We start from the raw sequence: 27,342 nt of genomic DNA on the forward strand, positions 1-27,342 counted from the left end.
TGCCTCCACAGGCAAACCAATCCGCTGCCCCAGAGATAAAGAGAGGCGGGACTCGAAAGGCGGCGGCCAATCACCAACCGAGCCCGCGTCGCCGCCCTAACCGCCGCTCAGCCGACGGCGAGCCAACGACTCGAAAGGGGGCGGCGCCTGATCGAAAGTGAGCAGGCCGCGAGGGCGGGACGCCAGCCTCCCCGGGCGGGCCGGGCCAATGGGCGCGCGGGCCGGCGGGCGGCCGTCCAATGGCGCGGCGCGCAGCGAACAAAAGGCGCGTCCCGAGCGCCCGCCCCCTTTCCCCCCCCTCCCGCCTCAGCCCAGTTTCGCATGACGCAACGGCCGGAGTCGGAGGCAGGAGGAGGAAGACGGAGGAGGCGCTCGCCTGCCGCAGCGGAGCCGCCGCCATTTTGTGCGCGCGCGCTTGTGGGGACGCGAAGGGCGAAGAGCGGCGGCGGCGGACGATGCTGTGAGGCGGGGAAGAGGACGACGACGACGCCGAGAGCAGCGGCAGCCGGGGGCGGGCGGCTTTGGCGGCGTTGGCGGCCGGGGGCGGCCTGTCCTTCCCTTCTCCCCCCTCCCCTCCGTGTCCCGAGGCCGCCATGCCGGGCAGCGGGAGCAGCAGCGCCAGCGAAGGGGGCGGCAGCGGCGGCAGTGGCGGCGGCGGGGGCGGCGGGGAGGACGCGTGCCGCGACTACCAGTCGTCGCTGGAGGACCTGACCTTCAACAGCAAGCCCCACATCAACATGCTGACCATCCTGGCCGAGGAGAACGTGCCCTTCGCCAAGGACATCGTCTCGCTCATCGAGGCGCAAATCGCCAAGGTTTTTATACCCTCTACGCCGAATATACGCTCGCTCTCACCCCCCCCCCCAACCCCTGCCCCACCCGCCCCCGCTTTCCCGGTTGAGGGCCCCCCCACCACCACCACCAGCCTCCTCCAAGATGGCAGCCAGGCATGGGTGCCGTGGGTGGGGGGGTCTGGGGTCGTAGAGGGGAGCCCAGTTAGGGAAAGGGAGACCCTAGGCAAACTGGGGCCCTCCAGGTGTCCATGGACTACAATTCCCATGAGCCCCTGCCAGCAGGGGCTCATGGGAATTGTAGTCCATGGGCATCTGGAGGGTGGCAATTTGCCTACCCCTGGGTAACCAGATGTAGCGAGATGGGAGGTTAGGGATGGCAAAGTATGGAGTCCATGGACTACAATGACCATAAATCAGGTTTGGTGGGACACAGGAGGTTAGGGGTAGACTTTTGGAGGCTGAAGTGGGGCTCGCCAGATGTTGGTGCACTTTGATTGAGTCAGGGGAAGGCCTGGGAGATTAGGGGTAGACTTGTGGAGGCCAAATTGGGGCTCGCCAGGTGTCAGTGGACTACAATCACCATGATTCAGGGGTTAGACCTGTGGAGGGCGAACTGGGGCTCTCCAGATGTCAGTGGAATACGAGGTTAGGGGTAGACTGGGTTGGAGTGGGGGCTACAATTATGAGTTCGATTGCAGCCTGGGAGGTTAGGGGTAGACCAAAGGTGGCCAGTGACACTCCAGATGTCCGTGGACTACGGTTACCATGAGTCTGGTTGTGACCTGGCCAAGCTATGGACTTCAGGCATCAATGGATTACAATTGCCATGAGCCCCTGCTATTGCTGGAATTGTAGTCCATGGATCTGATGTGAGCCATAGTTTGACTGCCCCTGGAATAGGCCGCTATGCATGTGGGGAACAGGAACCCTGAGGGTATTTGGGGGGGGGGCATGGGGACAGCCCTTTTTATTATTTTTGCCAACCTCTCCCCGTTATAGTTCTTTTTATAGTGAGTTAGTAATAGTATTAGGAATAACAACAGCGTAAAGCCTCTGAACTTAGAGAAACAGTCGCCATTTTAGGAATCCTGAAATGCTCAGCATGAGTCAGGGCCCAGCAGAAAATGTTTCAGAACTGTCAGAAGAGGCTTAAAGAAAAAAAGGTTTCCGGGTAGTATGTCTGAAGGGGCATAGTTGGGGGGAAGGTTGTGAGTAGGGAGGGCTATAGATTGATCCGAGGTATTGTTGAGGAATAGAAGTGAGCAGGGAACAGGTGGCGAAGAAATGGCGACAGCCAAGCGGTAGAATTGGGCTTCTGGGGAAGTAGTGGCAGGTTCAAGAACTGGAAGTTTTAGATGATGGGTTTATTTTGGATTCCTGGTTTGGATGTGGAAGAGAGTTTGGCAGGGAGGAAGTTAAGGGCGGGGGGGGGGTGGAAGTAGGAAGGAGGTTAGGAACGGGAAGAGCCTCTTAAAGTGAAATAAATCAATTTAAAGAGTGTCTAGTGATAGTGGCATGCAGGTGACAATATGGGGAGAGTTAATCCAATGGTATAAGTGAAGTAAAAACAGATGCAAGGAGGCTGTTGTTTCATGGCAGCCTTCCTGGAAGCAAAAACTCCAGAGAAAAAGGGTAAATTCGAAGGGGGAAATAACCTTTCCTTCAAAGACAGGCAAGATTCTGTAATGGCTCTCATGGAAATGAGGCATACACATGGCTACCTGTCAGTGACTGCACAGTAGCAGTTTTTTTTTGAGGATTTGGAATTAATTAGCTGGTAGCATCAGATGATATTCACAAACCTTACTTGGAGATAATTTTAAACACAGTGAAATGGGGTGGGGATTTGAAATCTGCTACACTACATGCGAGGGCTAGGCTTATGGACAGGATGGCTGAATGTCATGTAATCTAAGCCGCTAGTGTAGTCTCAGGAGGTACGGGAAGGCTTTTTATATGTGATGATGATAAGTAGACACTCTCCCCCCCCCCTTTTTTTTTGATTTCAGTGGGATCTGTATGGGTGGGAAGCCAGTGGATTCAGTTCAGCCCGAGAAAAGCGATCCACCCTGTTTGTAAGAACAGGCAGTCACAGCTAGTACAAGCCCAACATGGCGCCGGAGAGGCATATGATACGAAAGAGAAAGAGTAGGCGAGTCCCAGCCTGTGCGTTTGCTGACATGTCAGCGAGCCACACGTGTTTCCGATTTTATTACGCCTTTGAGGCCCAAGGGCTTTTGATCCTTTTCTCATTAAAATAGCAAAGGGGTAGCTCATCTCCTTCCCCAAGCCTACCTAGCAGTTCTTGGTCTCTTTCCTTCCTCCCCCTCCCATCTCCAGGTGGTTCGTGCTTTCTATTTTATTTTGCTAATCTGGGATAGTTAAATGGTGGCGTTGAATGGGCCGGGGATGGGGGGAAAGCTCTTATCTAGTATGGATTGGGTTAACATCAGCCTTTTCCCTCCTCATTTTCAAGTTGTTTTCAGTCTTCCTGTTGCCGGCTGGATCTCCATAACATCTCCGATTGCAGTGCTGTTAAGCTGTTGGTTAGATGGGTGGTGACATAGTTTCCCCAGAAGTGTATTTAAAGCTATCTAAAACCTGTACCTCTAATTGGATTTGCGTACTTGTCATTAGCAATGGGGCAGCATGAAACTTGAGTCCTCTCTGGGGTGTGGGGTGGGTGGGGGGGAACACTTTGGAGAGTGTTTTCTGAAGAGTTTCTTTTTAGTGTAAAACAAGAGTGGCTTGATTACATTTTTAATAAATGATTTTTTGAAATGTGTGACTGGTATTCTAAAAATTGTAAATAAAATGTATGAAATATGTATTTGTCTTTTTATTTACCGGGTGTAGTGCAGACTCTATTTCCGAAGAGTAAATTTCTCTGTGGCCTCAGGGTTACAACAAAAAGTGTTTGTGTGAAAGGTTTTGGATCTTTTGGGGGACGTTTTAACTGGGAAACTGTTGGACCCACACGTGTTTAAACACTCATTCGTATGGCGTTCGAAGGAGCGCAAGCAGGCAATTTTGTAACGAAATCCAAATGTGTTTTCCCTTCAGATAATCTTCTTGAGGATGATAATTGCCTTCCGTTGCTTGTACTGCCTTCCATCCTTCCACAACTGCTAGGGGTTGTCTGACGGTTGACCTTGACTTGGGGGGGACAGTCCTCAATCATTCCAGCGTTTTTTCCCCCTTTTTGAGACTAATGGAGGAGTTGGCTAACAAATACTTTAAATGGAGACCCAAATGCCTGCAGTCTAAAGATCTGGTACTTGAACGTGGCTGTCAAAACACTTAACTACTTAAAAACAGGGAGTTGTGCCATGATAACTTGTTTCCTTATTGTCTCACGTTCATTTTCCACAGAGCTGAGAGTATTACGGGGACACGAACCCTTGCCCTACCAGTTTTGCTACTTAAGCAATGGGAAAAAAAATGACCAAGACTTCACTTTGGGGAATAAGGTCTTGTAAGTCAGCTAGGTTTCCCTGACAGCTGTCCTTAAATGTCACAACCACCACTTTTGAAACTTAAGGGTAGGGAGCTCAAGAACGGCAAAGCGCCTTAACCCTTCCCACGTCCTGGATCCTGCATACTTTCAGCTGGTATCTACTCCCAATTGTTTTCATTTCCAAGCTACTAGGTAGTTAATAACTTCCTGTACGTGACCTGTGCATTGTTTTGTGCCCTTTAATACGATGGCATATCTCTAAGTTCTCATAACGTTGCTATGTGATGGGAACCCTCTCTGGCTTGAATAGACCAACTCCCCCCACCCCCAAGCAAATTTTAAATAAGTCTGTTTGAATATCCTGTGTGAAGCCCTTTCATTCTCCCCGCCCTCCCCTTCACACATTTGGGAACAGCTTGGATTTACGCACAGTAAATTTTTTTTGCGTTGCCAGACTACCTTTGGCAAATTCCTTCACAACTTATTTGTGCTAATTAGCAGGGAAGGCGTTAAAAGACAATAAAGAGCAATTCCTCATTTGTCCGGACAAGCGGGTTTTGGTGACGGTTTGCAGACCCTGCTGGCTGCCCTATGTAAAGCTGCATGCGTCCTAACTTGAGTTTTAGGATGGCTGGGTGGAAAACAGGAATTTTGTTCCTTCTCTGTGAAAGGACAGTGAATACACAATGGTCCTTCCCAACAAACCTGTACACGCTGGTGGTTTTTTGAAAACTTTCCGCCCCTTCGTGACATGGATGAGATGTAAGCGTTCATTTTGGCCGGAACTAAGAAGGCTTCCGTTTTCTTGGGAAGTTCAGTCTCCACGACATGCCATGCGCTGCACAACCTTGGGCTCCCCCTCTCCAGTGTGTGCAAAAAGGTTCCAACTTGCTCCTTGGACATTGAGGAGTTCCCAGGCTCTGACGACTGTCTTCCCTGTCACTCTTTGATTCCAGTTGATCCTGGATGTTCAACACCATAATGCCACTGTGGAGTACACCCTTCCTTTTTTTTTGTTCCCGTTGTGTACCTTAAACACAACTTTGAAAAACGAGTGGGATTCCTTCAACTAGCCTGTGGGGTGGGTGATGCCTGCGTACCATTGGTTTGGATTGCAGCGAGGGGACTGTATTCCAAATGTGGCTCACTCAAGGACTGGTGCCAGCTATCTCTGTCCTCTGCCATCTCCTCCCCCTTTGATAAAGGCACGAGATTTAGTGGGATTTAACGTATTGATTCACGTCCCATCTTCTAAAGGTACCAGTAGAGACTCGTATGGGATCGTTCAAAGTGTGCCGTAGTTACAGAGGTTCAAAGAACCGTGTTGCCTACACCCAGCAGTAGAAGTCAAGTCACGGTCCAGTTCTGATTGCCATGGCAAAAAAAATATCAGAGTCTCCGCTTTAAAGGCTACACAATCAGCCCAAAGTAGCTGAAACGGTGTTTAACTAATCAGCCATTCAAAGTTAATCATATGCCTCCTCACTTAGTACTTAACGGGTGCGATGTAAAGGTCTGGAGATTTGGGGGAGATGGTAATAACACCTTTTGGGAGGGGGGGGAAGAGAAGTGATTGAAATGTCGTATAACTAAATGTCTCAGTTTTCTTCTTATTACTGCAGGCTCCTTCTAATGAGAAACTTCCTGTTATGTACCTAATGGACTCCATTGTCAAGAACGTTGGAAGAGAGTATCTTTCTGCCTTTACTAAAAACCTAGTTGCAACCTTTGTAAATGTGTTTGAAAAGGTATATATCTCTCTCTCTCCCTACCTAGATGCGCTTTCCGAAATGTTTTCCCAAATGGTACCGTGTAAATAAATACTTGACAATCAGTCTTGGGTTTTCTTGGGCACGAGAATGTAAGGGATACCGGACATCCTGCCGTGTCAGGGCGTCATACGCTCACGTTCAACTGGTAGTCGGAGCGGCATGATGTAAAAAAGCATGCCTTGAAAGAAGGCCTGCCCCAAAGAACTGAATGAGCTCTTGCCATTTTTGAGGTTGCAGTTGAATTTGGGCATGCTGCTGCTTGGATGTGAGCGCTTGTGACAGCCCAAAGAAAAATAATGTAACTGGTCGAACACTCCGGGGCTTCTTTCTTTGGTGACTTTTTTTTTAGCCTTTCAGAGAACTTTTTAAATGAACATTTGTGTAGTCTCCTAGCCCTGTTCCTTTTGATTGATTTGGTAATTTGGTTAGTTGAGTCTCATGTACGTGAATTGCAGTGTGTAAGCATTGGCTACTTAACCTGATTCTTCAATGCTGTGGAAGCCCATAGTGGTCTCTGACATCTCACAGCCTCAATAAAATCAGAGTCCAGTAGCACCTTTAAAACCAGCAAGGATTTATTCAGGGCGTGAGCTTTCGAGTCTGACGAAGAGTGCTTGCACTCAAAAGCTCACGCCCTGAATAAATCCTTGTTGGTCTTAAAGGTGCTACTGGACTAGGATTTGATTATCTCACAGCCTGTTCATTTTGGTGCTCTTGACTCTGCATGCCTCTCTTTAAATCAGAACCATTGGCCGTACTTGATATTTCTGGCACCACGGGACTAACCAATAGATGTCTGAGTAGTTTTTGTGGGCAGCAAATTTGCCTGCTTGGTGTGGTGGTTAAGAGCGGCGGCTTCTAATCTGGTGATCCGGGTTTGGTTCCCCACTCCTCCACAGGCAGCCAGCTGGGTGACCTTGGGGTAATCACAGTCCTGATAGTGCTGTTCTCTCAGAGCAGTAATATCTGGGTGCGCTCGGCCTCACCAACCTCACAGGTTGTCTGTTGTGGGGAGAGCAAAAGGAAGGTGATTGTAAGCCGCTTTGAGACTCCTTGGAGAGAAAAGCAGCATATAAAAACCAACTCTTCTTGCCTGGAGAGAATGTCCATTTCTGAGTCCATTTGGGCTGTGATTTCACTCAAATATCAAAGCCATCAAATCACCTCCACTTATTTTTTAAAAAATCTTAGAACATTTAAGTCTGCCTTTCCTCTGGGTTTCGGCAGCTTGCCCTAAATGCCGTTTGAGGAGAATGACTGCAATGGAATCCACAATCTTAATGGGCTGTATTTTCCTGCCCTACCTGAATGACTGGCTCTGTAGTTAGCAGAGACAAAAGAACTTGAATCCAGAGCAGTCCTAAGACTGCCTTCACCTGATCTTTTAGAGAAAGGTTTGTAAAGATGCATGGGCTGCCAGTTGGTGCTATGGCACCTGTGTGTCCCACATTTAGCAGTCTCTGGATCGCCTCTATTATCTATACAGGGATGATGTAACATCAATACTGTGAATTTAATAGTTCTTTGTGAGTTAGCTTGAAGGGTCTGAGATCACGAAGCTGGATATAAATTTACAGAATCAGGCAACAGTGGATGATCCAAATAGGAGGCTTTAGTGTTTTTATGGTTCTGTTTAAACATCACAAGACATACACAACCTTGGTCACTTGAGTAGGCAAAGTTCTGTTGACTTCTGTGAGGCTTAAGTACATGTATGGTGAGCGGGAGTGCCGTTGTAGGACATGGCATCTAGGAACTTGTACTAAGAAACATAATGACTGTTTTCTATTAACTTGACAAGCCATAGAATTGTTCTGTTGTTCTTAGGTGGATGAAAATACTAGGAAAAGTTTATTTAAGTTGCGTTCTACGTGGGATGAAATTTTCCCTCTGAAGAAACTCTACGCCCTCGACGTCCGGGTGAATTCAGTAGATCCTGCTTGGCCAATAAAGCCGCTTCCCCCTAATGTGAATACTTCTAGCATCCACGTGAATCCTAAGTTTTTAAATAAATCGGTAAGTTGCCGTAATGGTTACGTGATTCTTTAAACTCTGGTTCTCTCATAGTATGCCTGACCCCTAGGAATGCAGCACAAAAGGCCAACAGGTATGAAGCTCTCAAATGTTTGCTGTCATAGCATCATAAATGAGGGGGAAGCCCAGAGTCGAGAATAAGTGTCTGCAAGCTCTCTTCTAAATTGGATGAATTTAACAATTTGAAACATTTTAAATTGGCAAGTAAAACAGCGTAGGTTTGAATTAAAATGTGTTGCTTCTCGTACCTAAGAGTCCTATTCTTTGCCGTTCTCTTGGTAGCCCGAGGAGCCTCCTACGCCTAGCTCTACCGTCTGCCCACCAGTTATCCCCTCTGCTCCGATTGTTCCTGAGATACAAAAGAATTTGACGCAAGAGCAGCTAATAAGACAACAGCTCCTGGCCAAGCAAAAACAGTTGTTAGAGCTGCAGCAGAAAAAATTGGAACTGGAGTTAGAGCAGACCAAAGCACAACTGGTAAGTAGGACCGACTGGACGGTTGGTCAGGCCAGATCCTTGCTCCCAGTCGAACCGAGTGTTTTGATCCCGTGGGTCTCCTCTGCTCGCTGGTGCTTTTCTCGGTATATCAATGGAAGGTTCCTCTTGCCAGGGAAAGCTGCCAAAAGTTAGTGGAAAGGCTCTGTTGAATCCATCCCAACATCCCTGGAAGTCCTGTAATGGTCCATTTGTTTCTGTTGATCTTTGAGCTGGTCAGACAGTACTGCAGTCAGTATAGTTTCCCCTGCAAATGGGATTGTGCGTCGGGATAACCCGCAGCATGGTGAAATGGTTGGACTTTGATAAGCCGCCAGTCGGCTCTTCCATGTAGACTGTCGGTGAATCTAGTTTCCACCCAAGCCGAGTTATTTACTGCGGCCCACTGCTGGCCATTATGTCCTGTTTCCTTCAGGCTTGACAGCAGATACGATGGGCATGGCATGCAAATTGTAATTAATTTGTGAATTGGGATTAGACTTCGTCTTATGTTTGTATGTTCTTGGTTTTACCGTCCTCCAGAATGGAGTGCATTTGTGTGTCACTTTGCGCTGTATGTAATGACTCTTGCAATCTGCCACGTTGAGTAGCTTTTATCCCAGTTATTAGTTATTCCCCCCCACTCCCCCCCAAAAAATATCTGGCTTGCAAAGTCCACTGTAATGCATTTGGATTATTTGCTGCGCCAATAGATAGAAAAATGTAGTGAACAAAACGCTTTTGGAAAAACATAATTCATCTCTTAGGACTTGGCGGTAGAAATAGCATTTTAGAGAGTCACAGGCGTGAACCTTGCAGAAGGATTCTAAAAGAACAATGAGATCCATCCAGAAGTTGACTTAGATTCATCTGTTTTGTAAAACTTGGCGTTACAGCCTGAGAAAATTGCCCATATGCTAATGAGTTACTAAACAAGACTTTGTATGTGTGTGTGTATGTGTGTGCAATTCACATTTTTTAAAATATTACTGCAAGAACACTGACTTTTGGAATGCTTCTGTTGTAACTCCTGTGTGTTCTTCCTTCAATGTTCCAGGCAGTTTCTCTTAACGTTCAGCAAAGCACGCCCAGTATGGCTCCAGTCCAGCCGCCTCTGAAGCAGCATGTTCCTCAGCCGCCTCACATGCCAGTCAAACCTCTCCGTCAAGCTTGCCTGCCGCCTGAGAAAACCCGCCTGTCTCCCCTTCACGACGTCAAAATGGCCAACAGGGATCCTCGTCTCAATAGGATGAGCCAACATCCTCCTCATTCTAAAGACCCGAGTCACAGGAAGGATTTTGTCATGTCTCCAGCAAATCAGCTGGACCGGTCAAACAAATCTCCACAGGCTGAAAAACATAACGCCTCCAAGCAAGAAAAGCTAAAGCAAGGGGACAAAATACCAAAGAAGGAGTTTGATCCATTGGACGCGAAATCTAAATCCAAGTTCCCATCTCCCTTGCTAAACAAGCTTCCTCACGCAAAAGACTCAAGAACCCAAGAGAGCGAGAACACGAGAGTGTCCGAGATGAGCAAAAGAGATCCACGGTTGAAAAAACATCTCCTGGACAAGCCTGATGGCAAGGATGATGATACAAAAGAGAAGAGAAGAAGCGTAGAGAGGAAAGACAAAGAAGAACATAGATCCATTGGCAGTAGAAGTAAAATCATCAATGGCATCGTCCAGAAGCAAGACGCCAACTTGGAAGAGTCGGAAAAGACGGGTGGAAAACAGGGAAGGTCAGGCACTCGGAAAAGGTCACGTTCTCCTCGGTCCCGGTCGCCGTCTTCCCATTCCCCGAAGCGAAGAGATAGGCGGTCACCCAAACGGAGGCTGAGAAGCCTTTCTCCTTCGGGACCAAAAACGGGGAAACTCCGGCCATTGGGGCCCAAGCCGTCCCACTCGGACGAGTTCGGGCAAGGCTCCCGGGATGAACGAGGCTCTACCAAGAGGAGCCTCAAGCAGGAAACGAGGGATTCGAGGAGGCCAAAGAAAATACACGAAGACCGGCCGCCGGAAGGGATGACCCAGCACTCTTCGAGAGCAAGTTCGGAACCCAAAGAAAACATGGAAAATTGGCCTGGTTCCAAGTCAAGCAAAAGGTGGAAGTCTGGATGGGAGGAAAATAAAAAGTGAGTTGATGTTTACGACTGCTCTGGCTTTGCTGTGGTGTCCGAAGAAAGAGCGGGTTGGATCCAACCAGCTTTCCCACGGGTGGAAAAGTAGAGGGCCTCCTGGAATTGCACAGAGAGCCTCTTCGGGGAATCAGTGAGCCTGCACGGAGAACAGCCATATTGAGGGAGAGGCTGTTCTAAAGAGGGGAGGGTATTCAATTTTGTGGAGGAGCTGCGGGCCCTGCAGGAGCTTCCGGCTTTTTGCAGGGCCTGCAAAACGGAGCTCTTCCACCACGTCTGTGGTTGAGGCCAGGGCAAAGAAGATCTGTGGGGCCCCCTCAAAGGAGGGGAGGTATTCCACCATGTTCTATCTGTGGTGGCCAGCCGTTCCCCCTTGGTCCTCAGCGGGGGGTAGGTGGGTTGGTCTGCCGTCGTGTTCTTGTTAGATTGTATTTTATTAACTGCTGTGTTTTGGGGGGATTTTTAGGGGATTGTATTTATTTATTTTATCTTGTAACCCGCCATGAGCCAGCTTTGCTGAAAGTGGCAGGCAATAAATCCAACTGATAATAGTAGCAGCTGGTTGGATCCAACCTATCCCCTTTGTCAGACGAAGGCGAAATGCTTGGTTTTATTTGCATTGTCGGGACGGAGAACGTTCTCTCGAGGATAACCTTGTTTCCTTTGTTGATTGCCAGTCCTCAACCTGCAGAAGATCATCCAGGAGCTTGTAAATCGGCTCATCCAAGGCACAGGGAGAGCTGGGCAAGCAGCAAAGGAGTTCCCTCTCCACGCACACCAAAGCAGCAACATAGACTAAGCGTAGATGCCAACCTGCAGATTCCCAAAGAACTGACCGTGGCAAACAAGAGAGACTTGCTTAAGAAGGTACCGCAGTTTCTTTCCTTAACTTTATATGAAAAAAAAATAGATACAGATACACGTGCATAAAAAGCTTGCTGGATGTTACCATTCTTTTGTTTTTCTCCCCCACAGGCGAATGAGCGCATGTCGTCTGGGGAAATAACGCAAGACGAGTTCCTTAGTTTGGTCCACCAGATCCGCCAGCTCTTCCAGTACCAAGAAGGAAAACTTCGCTGCAACGTGTGGGACAGTCCCTCGGCCGAAAAGGGCCTTTTGAAGAAGAAGCCCCTGCTGTCTGACGCCGACTTGATCTATCACGAACATAAAGCTAAGCTGAAAAGGACGCAGGTGCAGCATTCGTTCCCGAGGCTCAACATGTTGGATCCTGATGAGATTTTAGACTATCGTTTGAGCGATGCCTTTCTTTCCGGAATAGAATGCGAGCAAGCCAAAAGCAAACAGTTTGGCGACCGGCCGAGGCGGCATTCCCCCGTGGGGGGCAGCAGGCCATATTCGGATAGTTCAATACATGATGGGCGGCATTCCCCCGTGGGGGGCAGTAGACCATATTCGGATAGTTCAATACATGATGGCCGGAGAAGGCATGACGAGCCCACCTCTTCCAAAGGTACAAGGGGTTTGGGAGGGGTGGTAAACTCATACAGGAGAGACTCCATAGATTATAGAGTTACGTTGAGTAGGCAACCGCTTGCTTCTCAAAAGCAGAGGAGGTTGCTGGTTTGATCAGAAACCACAGCCCTGAAGATTGTACCAAAAATGCATTGGTTCTGATATCCCATTTTCTATAGTGGCCAACCAGACACCTCTGGAACTCTAGAAGTCCATAATATAGAAGAATCAGCCAATGGGTGTTGCTCATTGTCCCCCTGTGACTTGTACTTAGTAACGTGCTGCTTCTTAATGTGAAAGGTACGATTTTAATGGGTTGACAACGGTTGCTTTCTTAGCCTATAACAGTGCTTTTCTTTTGAAGGTGCTCGAGAAGAGCAGAGGTCTCCATTCGGTGATCATTACAAGAGAGCAAGGTATGAAGATCCAGAGAAGCAGTTTACGGAGAGTTCAGGGTCACGTTTCGGGGTCATTGACGGAAAGCCAAGATTTGGTTCGTTGATAGAAGAGAGAGCTCATTTCGAAGGCTCTCCCAGGCATCCCAGCGCAAGGACAGTCGGGGACGGACAAGCAAGTCATTTTGAAGGGCCTGCTAATACAAATGCTAGAATTGAAGGGCCACCAGCACAGAGTAATTTAAGGTTTGAGGGGGCCCTAGGGCAGCCTACATCTCAGTTTGGTGGGCCCCCAGGACAGTCTGGAGGAAAGAGTTCTCTCCTGTTTGATGGGCCACCGGGGCAGATGGGTGGTGGTCCCCTGAGGTTTGAAGGACCTTCTGGGCAAGTGGGTGCAGGGTCTGCGATACATTTTGACAGTCCTATGGGACAACCAGGAGGAAATTTGAGGTTTGAGGCACCCACAAGTCAAGCGATGGGCGGCATGAGGTTTGAAGGGCCTCATGGTCAGCCGCCAGGTGGGATGAGATTTGAAGGACCTCATGGCCAGCCATCTGCTGGGATGAGATTTGAGGGACCGCATGGCCAACCGTCCTCTGGCATGAGGTTTGAAGGGCCTCTTGATCAGGTGTCGGGTGGGATGAGGTTTGAAGGCCCTCATGGACAGCCTTCAGGTGGGATGAGGTTTGAGGGGCCACACGGCCAGCCTTCAAGTGGAATGAGATTTGAAGGGCCTCTTGACCATTCTGTCAGACCTCATGGTCCCCCAGGAGCTGGAATGAGATTTGATGGACCCCACAGTCAGCCTATGGGGCTTCATGGTCAACCTGGGGCTGGGCTACGATTTGAAGGGCCACATATACAGCCAGTAGGGCCCCATGGTCAGCCAGGAGGTAATTTACGGTTCGAAGCACCACACGGTCAGCCTCTAGGTCCACCTGGTCAGCCAGCAGGTGGTCTGAGATTTGAGGGGCCTAGGTTTGACGGGCCACATGGACAGCCAGGGATCGGCCCTAGATTCGAGGGGCTAGCAGGAGGCGGAAGCGGACTTAGGTTTGAAGGGCCTCTCAACCAAGCTGGGCCCAGGTTCGATGGCTGCCAGTCAAGATTCGACGGCCAGCCATCACTTTTGCAAAGACTGGACGGATTGCACGGCCAGCCTGGTCCGCGGTTTGAAATGGGGCCAGCCCAGCAGACGCCACCCCGGTTCGACGGCCCACCCGGCCAGCCAAGATTCGATACGCCAATACCTCCAAGGTTCGAAGATGCTCAGCATCAGCAGGCGGGGCGATTTGATATCCCGCGAATGGAAAACGTAGCGAATCACCCTGCTTCGAGACTTGAAACGCCGCCTTATGGACAAGGGGGCCCCTACAACGACCCTGCCAACCAGCCTTACAGTGGGCCCTCCCAAGGAATGCCGTTCCAGAGAGCAGAGCAGATGTTCGATTCTCCCCAAGGACCAAACTTCAACGGGCCGCCTGTCTCCACAGCACAGACCTTTCCGAGGGCACCCGGACATTATTATGACGACAAGAATCTTCAGGGACCTCAGTACGGAAACTTCAGTAATATGGCAGGAAATATTCAACAGGTAAGAGCTGCATCGATTTTCGATTTGTTTGAATAGCGTTCGGATCTTTTTCTATTCAGTGAAGTCTTTTTACATGTAAAAACATTTTAAAAAATTAGCACTAGATTTTTAAAAAATTTAGCACTAGATTTTAGATCAGCTTTGGGCTGATCCAGCGTTGAGGAGGGGTTGGGCTAAATGGCCTGTATGGCCCCTCTATGGTTCTATGATTCTATAAACGAAATCAAAGAACTTTAAGGAATCGGAAGGATGCTGTGATAACAATTAGATTTATTCTTGTTCCAAGGAAAAACTCGGCAGAGGTTTGGATCCGTTCCTGGCGTACAAAACCTCCTGAGGGATCCAACCCAGTGACTAATTTTCATGTCCAAAGCAAGACTTGTTAACCAAGCTGAGCATGTATCTTGCGCATCCAAATACGCTCTTTGTTTAATTGTGTTTCCTTTCAATATGAAACCATGGTAGAATCAGCTAAACTGATATAGTCCTTTCATGAGAAGCTGAACGCAGCTTTAGTAATTATTTCACTCGGTGTAACAGGCAAATTCAGTTAATGGTGCCCATGTTTTCAATGAGCCAGTTTGGTGCAGTGGTTAAGAGTGCAGACTTCTAATCGGGCAAGCCGGGTTTGATTCCATGCTCCCCCAACATGGAGCCAGCTGGTTGACCTTGGGCTCCCCACAGCACTGAGAAAGCTCTTCTGACCAAGCAGTAATATCAGGGCTCTCTAAGGCTCACTTCCCTCACAAGGTGCCTGTTGTGGGGAGAGGAAAGGGAAAGCAATTGGAAACTGCTCTGAGACCCCTTCAGGTAGAGAAAAGTGGCATATAAGGACCATCTCTTCTTCAATAATATCAGGGCTCGCTCAGCCTCACCCACCTCACAGGGTGTCTGTTGTGGGGAGAGGGGAAGGCGATTGGAAGCTACTTTGAGACTCTTTCAGGTAGAGAAAAGCGGCATATAAGAACCAACTCTTCTTCTTCTTCTGTAATCTCAGGGCTCTCTCAACCTGCCCTCCCTCACAGGGCGTCTGTTGTGGGGAGAGGAAAGGGAAGGTGATTGTAAGCCGCTTTGAGACTCCTTCGTGTAGAGAAAAGCAGCATATAAGAACCAACTCTTCTTCTTCTTACATACAGGTTCTTGAGAACAAATTAGAGTTCAGTTTGGTATTTAGCATTTGTAGATGAGACAGTTTGGGATCCCCGACATACTGTCCGCCAACACCTTTTTTAGTGCTTGCGAAGTGTTTTTAGAAAGTGTACCCTCCCCCCCACACACACACAATGTTTCTGTGGCTGGGCCTTCCACCCTTGCACAAGGAAGCTTCCCTTTGTGATTGAAGGCAAGCTGCAGCAGCAGCCATTCTGTGGCTAGTTCCACCTCCTCTGGGAGCCATTTTGAGCCTGCACCCCACCATACTGAGTCAGTATTCCAAAGTTGCCCACAGGCTCATAAACGGTGGGGACCCCAGACTGGTTTATTCCACAAAGCAGTTTGTTCCAGCTTGCCTTTAATATTTACTGTGGGGGGGTTATTGATCCAGAGCCGCACTTCTCTGAATAGGTTCTCTCCTGCCGCATGTGTGGCCGTATGCCAAATAAACTCCGGTCATTGATTTGGAATTAAGCAGGACGATAGCTGAACGGCTGGGCTTGACAGTGTGTTCTTTTTCCATGACAGGTTCCTGTTATGTCAGTAGGAGCTACTCAGCCTGTACCTTTCAGTCAAGGGCAGCCACTCATACCGGTTCATATTCAGAATCCTGGGACCTTTGTCCAAAGTCAGCCAGGTGAGCGCCTAAAATACCTGTTCTGTTTCACATCAAAATCACAAGATGTCATAGTCCCATTGTATACGGCAGTGGTCCCCAACCTTTCTGAGGTTGCGGACCGGCAGGGCATCGGGGCGCGGGCCAAAAAATGGACTAACCCGATAGGAAGCTGCATTTTAAAATATCCCTCCAAGGAAATTAGAACTTGCCATTTGGCGGTGAAAGAGCTACTCAAGGCCATAGAGTAGAGCCATAGACCTGCATGTGACATCACAGACAGTTTTTGAAATGCCATGAATTCTGAACTGGGTTATTGAATATCCCGAGGAACTGCTGCTGAGGAAATGCAAGTTCAGCTTGTACGGACCGAGTCTGTTGTCTGCTGCTTTTCTGTTGAAATCAGGGGCCCGTTTTGCCATTTGCGATGCAGTGAAGTCTTGCGGAGAACCGATACAGTGAGATTGAAAAGGGACGGAAAGGAGTGAAATGCTGGGGGGAGGTGGTGGAAAGTTGAAGGTCCCCGATGATTGTTCTGAAAGGATGTTGTGTTGCACTTTGTGGGAGAATGTACTGAGTGTGCAATGACCGTGCTCCTCACTTTCTAGGGAATGCGCCCCTCTCCTACGCCGATAACCACCTTGGCCAGCTTGACGTGAATGAATTGTACTCAAAGCTGCTTTCAACAGGAATCCTCAAAGTTTTGAAAACCGAATCGGCTTCATCCCGTAAGTATAATTTTCATCCTTGTTTTATTTGTGCCAAACCCTCCATAAAGTTAAGGGTGTCTGATACAGTGTCCTGTATGTTTTGAAGAAACTCTTAAATTTTGCAGTAAAGACCAACTTCTTTCCTTCCTTCCACAGAAGGGGACATTGTGGAACCAATCTTTTGTGTATTTCAGCGCACATTGCAGGTGCAACAGAACTGGCAGTACTTTTAATAGCTTACTTGTTCAACACCAGCAGCACGCTGGAATAGTTAAATTTACGATACGGGGAACCCAGGTTCCAGTTCCCAGTCTGCCATGAAAACTCACTGGGTGACCTGGGCCAGTTGCAGGCTCTAAGCTGAGCCTGCCTTGCAGTGCTGTTGAGAGGGAAAAAATTGAGAAAGGGAAATTTTTCTAAGCTGCTTCAGCTCCCCATGGGGAAGAAAATAAAATACTTGAAATAGAGCTTTTTAAAGGAATTTTTTAAATGCCTAGGTGTGGTGAGCAAAGTCTTTCTTTTTTTAAAAAAAAAAGTAATCCTGACTCTTCTATCAAAAATTACTAGGTCATAGTTGTAGTATCGTATCCTAGATATATGTTTGATGGTATCACAGTTGTACAAGCACACATTCCTTCTTAACACTAGCACCATCTCCAATTTCTTTAGAAGCCAGTGAAGTTTCCAGCCAGCCAGCTCCAGAGGAGGAGGAGGAAGAGGACCAAGACCAGAACGAAGATCAAGATGTCCCAGACCTCACTAATTTCGTCATAGAAGAACTGAAACAGTAGGTGTCTCAGTTAAGGCCTGTTTTCCGAAGCGCGTCACAACATATAAACAAGTAGGGGTGTACAAAAAAAAAGAAACCACCCCAGTATTCTTGGGGTTCATGTATATTAGGCCTCCAAAATATTATTTCCGAGGTTCCCAAATCACAGTATAGGTATGCTGTTTGAATCCAGTAAATAGCTGGGAGTTTTGTTCTGTTGGTTTACTCCCTTACACCCTATGTGAACCACTATGGCCCCATACGGTACAATGGAGAATTGATTGGGGGGCTGGTTTTTGAGGTACAGGTGCCACATTCGCTGTATGGCTGGTGGTAACTCTCCATTTGAAAAAGATTAGACCACGGGGTCCAATTCTATGGACACCTCCCCCTCCCAAAGGTGCTCCCATCCTCCATTGTTTCTAGCAGAGGGGCAAGAAGGCATTTAAAGAGAATGTAGTCTCTTGAAACTTTAAACATCTTTTTACAAGCCATGGCGTGACTCCTCTGCTGAAGTCCAAAGGTGTTTAAAGGGCATGGAATCCCTTTAGAAACCTTCTCCATGTAACCCTTTAAATACCCTTCAACCAGCTATCCAGGGATAGCTTGGCCATTTCAAAATGTCAATATATCTGGCTGAAAATACCTGGAAAATTCCTTTTTTTTTTGGCTTGAATTAGTTGGATGCTCACTCCTATTAACAAGTGGGCAATTTCATTGTCTTGGATCAGAGGTGAAAGGTCAGGAAGCACCACTTAATAAGTACAAATGAATGCAAAGCCAGATGCTTTTCATGTTTTGTGCTTTAAATGCTGCTGTGATATTTAAAGTAGGTTATTTTATATTGCTTCTCGGCCTTTTGGCCAAGATCAAGTGTACTTTATTGAATTATGGGTTAACTAATGGTGGCGTTGAAATGGACTCCGATCTAGATGTGTATAAGTTTGTAGGCAATGCCTATAGTCATCCCCATCCCCCCACACGCAAACACATGCTTTCCCCTAAAAGTAGCTACTCCAACCGGCTGCTAAGAAGTTTCTAACTTGCTTGCAGGCGTCACGATAGTGTCATCAACCGGCTGTACACCGGCATCCAGTGCTACTCTTGCGGGATGAGGTTCACAACGTCACAGACGGACGTGTACGCAGACCACTTGGACTGGCACTACCGGCAGAACCGCACAGAGAAAGACGTCAGCCGGAAAGTCACTCACAGGAGATGGTACTACAGCTTAACGGTAAGAGTTAGCTCTGCCCGTGTGAGCTGGGCAGCGTGAAGGTAGTTTGGACTACAAGCAAAAACTTCTGTAGACCTTCCAAGTTGAATTCTGCTGAATATCCTGTGAAAGCTTATCAGATTTCTTCAGAAAGGGAGTTTTGTGCTACGGACAACTGCAGCACGGGTGGCCAAACCGTGGCTCTTTGGATGTCTATGAACTACAATTCCCATGAGCCCCTGTGTGCATGCTGGCAAGGGCTCATGGGAATTGTAGTTCATGGACATCTAGCGAGCCCCAGTTTGGCCACCACTGTACTACAGAAATGCCTTCGGATCACTAGGAATCCCCCCCCCCCCATCCTCTTTCTTGGATTATTGCTGATGCCTACCTCTTTGAAAGTTTTCTGAGCTAAATTCTTCCCTAGTTTGGGAACTGGATTGTCCAGTCAATACTGTGCTAACCCAATACTGCCCTCTGATGGTCACAGCTAGACATGGCATTTGGGAAGCTTCCCTCCTGCTCCTTATCTCAGCCATTTCAAGAATTCCTGTTGCTGTGCTTAAGAGCCACAGCATAAATATGTAAGCTTAGGAACCTTATGAATGCAATGAGGCATAAAAGCACAAGTAAATGCTATTGGCAGCCCTGATTAGCCCAGTTTGGCCTGAGCTCATCAGGGGTTGGGTACTAAGCAAGGGATGGCTACAGTTATTACTTAGAAGGGAAGACTTGGGGGTTGTCACGCAGAGGAAAGCAGTGGCAAATAACCTCTGCTCCTCACATGCCTGCAGCTACCATGAGCCACTTGCTATCAACAGCGTGGCTGTTCCCGTATTTCCCGTCTATATAGCATTGAGCACCTGAAGGTGCCTTGCACTGCAGGGGTAGTCAACCTGTGGTCCTCCAGATGTTCATGGACTACAATTCCCATGAGCCCCTGCCAGCGGTTGCTGGCAGGGGCTCATGGGAATTGTAGTCCATGAACATCTGGAGGACCACAGGTTGACTATTCCTGTTGTACTGGATCACACTCTTGGTCCGTCAAAGTCGGTTCTGGCTGCTCAGGTTGGCAGCAGCTCGTATGGGTCAGGCTGAGGCCTTTCCCATCGCTTGCTGACAGGTCTTTTTAGCAGAGGTGGCAAGGATTGAGTATGGGACGTTCTGCGCACCGAGCAGCCGCTCTTCCACAGAGTCACCGCTCCTTCCATATTTGTAAATACCACTGTGCACTCCTTTTGTCCCCAGTTGCATGGAAAGGGAAATTGAGTTTTGGCACATAGGCTGAAAACTTATGCGTACTTATTTTATCTTCCTGCTGGTTTTCTGCCAGAGGGAAATACTCAATGCGGGATGTCCCCTCTTTGGATGTCCCTGCCTTCAGGTTGAGGTTCATTTAACACCACGCTGGGTTAGTGAAGTACACTTTTTATTGGAAGCAGCAGCAAACCAGCGTTCATCCTTTGGCCAGAAAAGCATTAGCCATGTCCCTTTTAAATTAGAATAATAGAATCATAGAATTGGAAGGGGTCTCCTGGGTTATCTAGTCCAACCCCCCTGCACTAGGCAGGACACTCACATCCCTCTCGCTCTTCCACTGTCACCTGCTACCCCCTTGAGCCTTCACAGAATCAGCCTCTCCGTCAGATGGCTCTCCAGCCTCTGTTTAGAAATTTCCAAAGATGGAGAACCCACCACCTCCCGAGGAAGCCTGTTCCACTGAGGAACCGCTCTGACTGTCAGGAACTTCTTCCGGATGTTGAGAAGGAATTTCTTTTGAATTAATTTCATCCCATTCGTTTTGGTCTGTCCCTCCGGGGCAAGAGAGAACAACTCTGCTCCATCCTCTACATGGCAGCCTTTTAAATACTTGAAGATGGTTATCAGATCCCCTCTCAGCCGCCTCCTCTCCAGACTAAACAGACCAAGCTCCCCCAACCTTTCCTCCTACGTCTTGGTCTCCAAACCCCTCACCCTCTTTGTTGAAAACTAATGCCAGGGAGGTCTTGCGATATCTCATGCTACGTCAAATGCCGAACAGAACCAAACTGGAGCTCAGTGTTTGACAACTACTTTGCCGTCGTTTTCCTGTAGGACTGGATAGAGTTTGAAGAAATCGCCGACTTAGAGGAGCGGGCCAAAAGCCAGTTCTTTGAAAAAGTGCACGAGGAAGTGGTGTTAAAAACCCAAGAAGCTGCTAAAGAGAAAGAGTTTCAGAGCGTCCCTGCAGGCCCTGCTGGAGTCGATGAGGTAAATAAGGCTTGGTGATTTGTTTTGGAAGAACAGCTGTGCAGTCGCCTGTGTGTTTTCGGCTTATATCTGAATGATATTATGGGTGGGCGGGGGGAGGAGTGATATTTCCACCCTGTCTCAGCTGATACAAAGACTAGCTTGATCATGGTATTTTGTCTCTTGAATAACTGAAATTATAAGTAAAAGCGAAGTTCTGGCGGCTAAACATTGAACCTCTGTCTGTGTGGTGTAGTAGTTATGAACTGTGGGACACTAATCTGGAGAACTGGATTTGATTCCATGCTCTTCCATGTCTGCTGGGTGACCTTGGGCCAGTCACGGTTCTCGCAGAGCTCTCTCAGCCCCACAAGGAGCCTGTTGTAGAAAAAGGCAGGGAAGGCGATTGTAAACTGCTTTGAGGCACATGAGGCCTGCTGCGTGACCTTGGGTGTCTCTTCAGTGAGAAATGAAACATATTCAGGAATGTTGCTTGTGCTGTAATTAAGAGCACAGTCACAGGGTGCTGTTTAGTACAAACCAACTTGTATTGCACGTTAACAGGGTACAGTCTGCATGCCCTGTACATTGGCAATCATTCTGGTGTGTGAGGCCTTTTAAAATTGAAGAGTGATTGCACACAGGATTTCGGTAATCTCCACTTTTCTGTGAAGCACATGGAGCAATCCCGGCCCAGTTACTCTCTCAACCTAACCTACCTAGCCCGGTTGTTGTGAGGATAAAGGGACAGGGAGAGGCGAACTGCTGTGTATCGTCTCTCCGAGCTCCGAGCAGGAGGAGGGGCGGGGAAGCAGTCAAAATACGGGGCAGTGATCGTAATATAGTTTTTAAAACTACCGTCTCATGCTTTGAGCTTTCCATGCTACAGATGTTAGAAGCTGCGTCTAGTCATTTTGGGTGCGGCTGTGAACTCCACCTCCTCCCGTAATTAACTCGCCTCCTTTAATTGTAGAGTGTATTGGCCTGGTTTTCCTTGCGCTCGCAAAACGAGGCTTTTAACGATCAGAAAGCAGGCACAGTATGCTGTGGATGTCGAACGTCGCATTAACTCCATGCCTTCGTGTTGTTGTCTTTCCAGAGCTGTGAAATTTGCCAGGAGCAATTTGAGCAATATTGGGATGAGGAAGAAGAAGAGTGGCACCTGAAAAATGCCATTAGAGTAGATGAAAAGGTAACGTGGAAAGGGGCTTTGATCCCAGTGGGGTGGAGGGAGGGCTATTCAAACCCCTATTTCAGCAATCATCGTATTCATTCTATCCTGGGTGTTTGATTGAGGAGAGAAACCTTGCGTAGGGGTTAGGAGTGCCAACTTCTAATCTGGCGAGCCAGGTTTCATTCCCCGCTCCTCCATATTCAGCCAGCTGGGTGACCTTGGGCTAGTCACAGCACTGATCAAGCTGTTATGACCAAGTAGTGATATCAGGGCTCTCTCAGCCTCACCTACCTCACAGGGTGTCTGTTGTGGGGGGAGGAATGGGAAGATGATTGGAAGCTGTTTTGAGACTCCTTCAAGTAGAGAAAAATGGCACCTAAGAACCAATCCTTCTTCTTTTTGGTGGCCAACTGTTTATGCCCCTGAAAGTACAGTGACCCCACTGGCTACTGACCTGCTCCTGAGCCCCATTCAGGGTTTTTGTGTTCTTCTTTCAAGCCCTTACACAGCTTGGGACCAGAGCAACTCAAGGGCTGTCTTCTCCCATATCTTCCTGCCTGGGAGTTAAGACCACAGGGAAAGGCCCTCCTGACTGTCCCACCAATCAAATAATTTGGTTCCTTTAGTGGGGACACAAGGGACGGCCTTTTCAGTGGCTTCCCCCCTCCCCTGAATTATAGAGCAACTTTATTTTATTATTAGTTCAATATATTCACCGCCACTCCCAGACGAGCCGACTTGTGGCAGTTTACAGCCATAAAATCAAATATGATAAAAGCATTATAAATCCCCGTCTCCAACCCTTCCACCCACCAATCCCTGAAACCTCCATAGCTCTCATTTGGCCCGGGTGCTTGGGGAGGGGTCCTGTAGATCTTCCTTGTCCTAGCCTCAGCCAAACGCCCTGGCAAAAGAGCTCCGTCTTGCAGGCCCTGCAGAACTGGGTCAGCTCCGTTAGGACCCTCGGCTCTTCTGAGAGCTCATTCCACCAGGTGGGGGCCGAAAAGGCCCTGGTTGAGGCCAGACAAACTGCACAGAGGCATCGCCAGCTTGTTCAAACTTGCAGAGCAAAGAGCCCCGCAAGGGGCATCAGGTTAGATGGTCCTGTCAGGGAAGCGCACCTGGCTCTGTCACGGTCCATCATGATTGGGCAGTTTTATTTAGGAGCGTATTTAACCAGTTTTAGTTCTTATCCTAATTGGAGTCTTTAAAGTGTGTCCTTTTATGCGGTTTTATAACGGTTGCTTTAGTCAGATTGTTTTTGCCGTTTTTCAGCAATGGTTTTATATTGTAAGCCACCTTGAGTTCCGCAAGGAAGTAAGGCAGCTAATAAACGTTTTAAAGAAATAAAAATCCAAGTTGCCGCAGGCTTTCTGGTAGGCCTTGCCCATCGAAATTGGGAATAGCAGCCAAGAGAGAACTCGCTTGAAGTTCAAGGGAAGTCAAACGTGGGCCACGCCAAAGTTTCAAGCGATAGTTGGGATTCTGTGGAACTGACGTTTGCATATTTATGAGGGCAGGAGAATATTTCAAAGCAATTTCTAAGTTTGGTTTGCGTTCCTTTCCGCAGATCTACCACCCATCGTGTTACGAAGATTATCAAAACGTAAGTTTACCTTTCTTGCCCGTGGTCCAAAGCACATAACTTGTTGCATTCCTCAGTTGGCACTCAAAGTTAATTGGGTGGATCAGATCCACAAGTGCTGAAGTTGCTACAGGCTAAAATAAAACAGCAAGCCATGTAGTTTGCATAAGAAGAGGGAGAAACTGTCTTTGTTCTCCTCCTAATATTTGTCTGAGGAGGTATGAACCACCTCTTCAAGATATACTACTCTGTCGACTGCTACAAGTCATGAGCGTTTTCACAATGGATTTTTTTTTTAAGTTTGAGATTCCATAGAATACAAATATATATATATATATGAAAGCTGGGATTGGCAGAATGACAACATGACAAAAAATAGTTCAGCCAGCATGGTTTGGACCATCCCTGGTGGTGTACGTATCATGTTAATGTGTTACCAGAAACACACTTACACACATATCTATTCAGCTTTGGGGAATTTGCTTAGTGAGAGGTGGTAATGTAGCAAAATGGATCATTTGCCAATGTTGATGAGGTGATCACACCCTTAAGAACTCAAGGCAGACACAAGTATTTATAGTAAAATAGTAACAATCTTTACCAGAAGGAAAATAACAAAATAGGCAAAAATGTATCTGGAACACTAGCAATCAGGCGGATAGGGGAAAACAGAGTGGGAAAAGAGGCTTCAGTATAATTACCGGTCTCGATGAGTAGGGAGGCAGAGAAGGCAGCAACACGGCCAGCGTGCAGGGTGTTCTGAATGGACCCGAATCAAAAGACATGAGGTGGCTTTGTGACGCCACTGCTTATATATGTTTTTGGGAAAGGGGCTACATGATGTAACCCAGGTGAACACTGATGGAATTTTCCATGGAGCAGGATGTTGAGCTATGCCCTGGCCAGGTCCAGAGAAGAATGTTGGTAGGCTCAGAGAAAAGAATGGCTCTAAGAAAGAGAACCATCCTGTCTCAATAGGTCTAACTGCTGAGGTTGGGGAAGAGATTTCCCCCTGGCAGAGGGGCCAAGCATGAGTCATAGGTGTGAGACTGGGCAAATGGGTTTTAGCCAGGCCACTGAATCACCAATACAGTGGACTCGGGGAGAAGGAGGAGACCAATACGGTGAGTCAGGCGGTATCTGTGATTTCTAACCTGTAGTGAAGGACAAGCAGAAGAGATGGGAGTGGGTTTCCAAGATGGAGTCAGTCCCAGCAGTGTCTTGTCAGGTGTACAGGGTCTGGCTTGAGCACAAGCCTAGGCTATGAACAGTACTTCTGGTTGTGGAAAGAACAGCATGCCAACCTGAGAGGCAGGAGTCCTGCCTTACATACCAAATGCTTGACGCTTGCCTCCAACTTCAGTCACGCTGCGAAAGCTGCCAGTAAGATGTTCGGCTTGGGATGAAAAACTCCAAATATGATAATCCTTTTTTTGCTTCCAGACGTCCTCGTTCGATTCGACGCCCTCTCCTAGCAAGACGCCAGTGGAAAATCCACTAAATATTATGTTGAATATTGTCAAGCAAGAGGTTCCGGACTCGTGTAACAGTCCCAAAGTCAAGGAAGAGCCGGAGGAGAAGCTTGAGGAGTGTATGGAAGGGGGCACAATCGCACCTGCCGAAATAAAAACGGAACCGGAGAAGGTTGAGTCGGTTTAAACAAAATTTGATTATTTTTTTTTTTTTAGAAATTGCAGAGAAGAGCTACTGTGTTCTAGCTGACTCTAGAAGTCAAAGGCATTTTTATATGAATAAAGTGTTCTCCTGGGGCAGGGCCCCAGCTGCGTATTTGGTTAATAAATACATTTTTGTATTTGAAATTTCTTATTGCCTGCACAGTGTCAGGTGTCTATTGTGTGGAAGTTCTGTAGATGGTGTACCGATTTAAACAGGAATAGACTGTATATGTAAGAAGAAATTGTACAAGATTTTTCTTTTCCCTCTTTTTTTTTTTCTCATTTGTGGAAATGTAAATTATAAATAAAATATTTTTGCTATCCATGGAGTGTAACGTTTATGCACACCATTCAATAAAAAAGGAAGCATTTGTTTGGGGAGTGTTTTGAATGGAACCGAACACAGGCCTCGTCAATAAATTCTCAGAGCCAGCAGCAAGACGGACTTTAAAAAAAATTTCCGCTGGGAAGTTGCTTTGGCCTTCCAGAAGAAAAGTCCCTGCAGACTGGGGACTGGTGTTTTCATAACCTGCATCCATAACCAGATTCTTAAAAAGAAAGCTAGGAGGCATATCTAACCAAGCGATCCGTGCCAAACACGCGCAGTGAAAAGCCCCAGGCGACGCCGGGAGCTGTATTCTCAATCTAGTTTTCTTAACGACTACTTTTCCCCCCACCCGTCTAGCCGGACGCATAGTTGGGCTGAAGGAATTTCCTTTCAGTTTTACAGAAGGAAAAAAAAAACATGTTAAGATTCTGCAACGTGATTTAACGTTTTTTGTTGGTTTATAGCTCAGGTCTAGGTGGTCGAGGGATTACCATGAGATGTTAATATTTATTTCATGTAATAAACTAGAAGTGAAGCATCTCTCCTGTGTCTGAATCTCGTTATTTCGGGGGCCGTTTTGGGGACGCGTCGCATGGGGGCCCGAACCGTGGATTTGGGAATGAATATGGAGTCGTTACCCCCAGCTTGCTTGGGGTGGGGTATTTGGATTCAGTGACTTGCAGGCTTCCTGAAGTTGGTTCCATTCTATATGGTGGAGAAATGCCTACCCTCGAAACCAGATTTACGCTACCTGTAGGATATTTTCAGATTTTTCTGCATGGGTTTTTATGGTGCAGTGCCTTATTTTGACAGTGAATCTGCAAGAGATTTCAGTGTAGCTCTTTCTGCGTCCAGTGGCACCTTTAAGACCAACAAAGATTGTTCCAAGGCGTGAGCTTTCGAGTGCAAGCACTCTTCGTCAGACTATGAACTACCGTCATGACCGTGGGAATATAAAGCAAAAGTTAATTCTGTTAAGTTAGATTAGTCTGAGGAAGACTGCTTGCACTCGAAAGCTCATGCCTTGAAAAAATCTTTGTTGGTCTTAAAGCCGCAACTGGACTCTGCTTTTATAGTACTACTTGAGACCAACATGGCTACTTCTTTGAATCTACAACTATATATGGTTATGCTGACCTGCCCCCTTCACTCAAAACAGCCAATGATGGGCTTGGAGAGGGTGGGAAGGGGAGGGGTCCCGGGTGGGCATGTCCACAGCTCCCATCTTCTGCATGATCGCTCCACTTCTGGGGTTTCTCGAAGCCTGACGAATATTTCAGGGGTTTCCTCAATGGTAAAGTGGAGAAAGGCTGGACAGCCTTGGTCACATTCTGAAACGACGAGGTATTACTGGGAAACGCTTGGAGAAGTTGAAGGCAGCAGGAGAAGAGGAAGAAGCAACTAGAGATGGACTGACTACCTCAAGGAAGCCTCCCCGAGCGAGGTGCTGAGAAGAGGATGTTTTGGAGCAGGGGTAGTCAAACTGCGGCCCTCCAGATGTCCATGGACTACAATTCCCAGGAGCCCCTGCCAGCGAATGCTGGCAGAGGCTCCTGGGAATTGTAGTCCATGGACACCTGGAGGGTTGCAGTTTGACTACCCCTGCCTAGGAACCATTTCTGATCCTGCAAGTTTATTTCCTGGGTTGAGACATTTGAGGAGAGGACAGCTGTTTTGGAGAGTGGACTCCATGGCATAACCCTAACGCTGCGGGGGTTCCTTCTGCAAACCCCACCCTCCCCTGACTCCAGCCCCCAA

At 47.7% G+C, this 27,342-nt stretch overlaps 2 protein-coding genes across 2 annotated transcripts in view; one reads left to right on the forward strand and one right to left on the reverse strand.

Annotated features, from left to right (window-relative positions):
- DLG2 (discs large MAGUK scaffold protein 2) overlaps nt 1-27,342 on the reverse strand; it is a 1,130,680-nt gene that overhangs the window by 63,885 nt on the left and 1,039,453 nt on the right. The window lies entirely within an intron of this gene.
- Nucleotides 317-26,124, forward strand: PCF11 (PCF11 cleavage and polyadenylation factor subunit). The gene is made up of 16 exons (XM_077341318.1): nt 317-815; nt 5,874-5,999; nt 7,851-8,039; nt 8,340-8,534; nt 9,589-10,664; nt 11,345-11,534; nt 11,643-12,138; nt 12,505-14,129; nt 15,810-15,918; nt 16,506-16,625; nt 17,277-17,394; nt 18,430-18,613; nt 20,687-20,842; nt 21,921-22,013; nt 23,566-23,601; nt 25,024-26,124. The coding sequence occupies exons 1-16, from the start codon at nt 594-596 to the stop codon at nt 25,237-25,239; spliced, it is 5,151 nt and encodes a 1,716-aa protein (XP_077197433.1). The 5' UTR covers nt 317-593; the 3' UTR covers nt 25,240-26,124.

The sequence above is a fragment of the Paroedura picta genome, chromosome 6 (assembly GCF_049243985.1).
Source record: "Paroedura picta isolate Pp20150507F chromosome 6, Ppicta_v3.0, whole genome shotgun sequence".
Taxonomy (NCBI): Eukaryota; Metazoa; Chordata; class Lepidosauria; order Squamata; family Gekkonidae; genus Paroedura; species Paroedura picta.

Coding starts and splice junctions, on each gene's coding strand:
- PCF11 (XM_077341318.1), top strand. CDS start 594: ATGCCGGGCAGCGGGAGCAGCAGCGCCAGCGAAGGGGGCGGCAGCGGC. Junction 8,040..8,339: donor CTAAGTTTTTAAATAAATCG/GTAAGTTGCCGT, acceptor TTCTCTTGGTAG/CCCGAGGAGCCTCCTACGCC. Junction 14,130..15,809: donor TGGCAGGAAATATTCAACAG/GTAAGAGCTGCA, acceptor TTTCCATGACAG/GTTCCTGTTATGTCAGTAGG.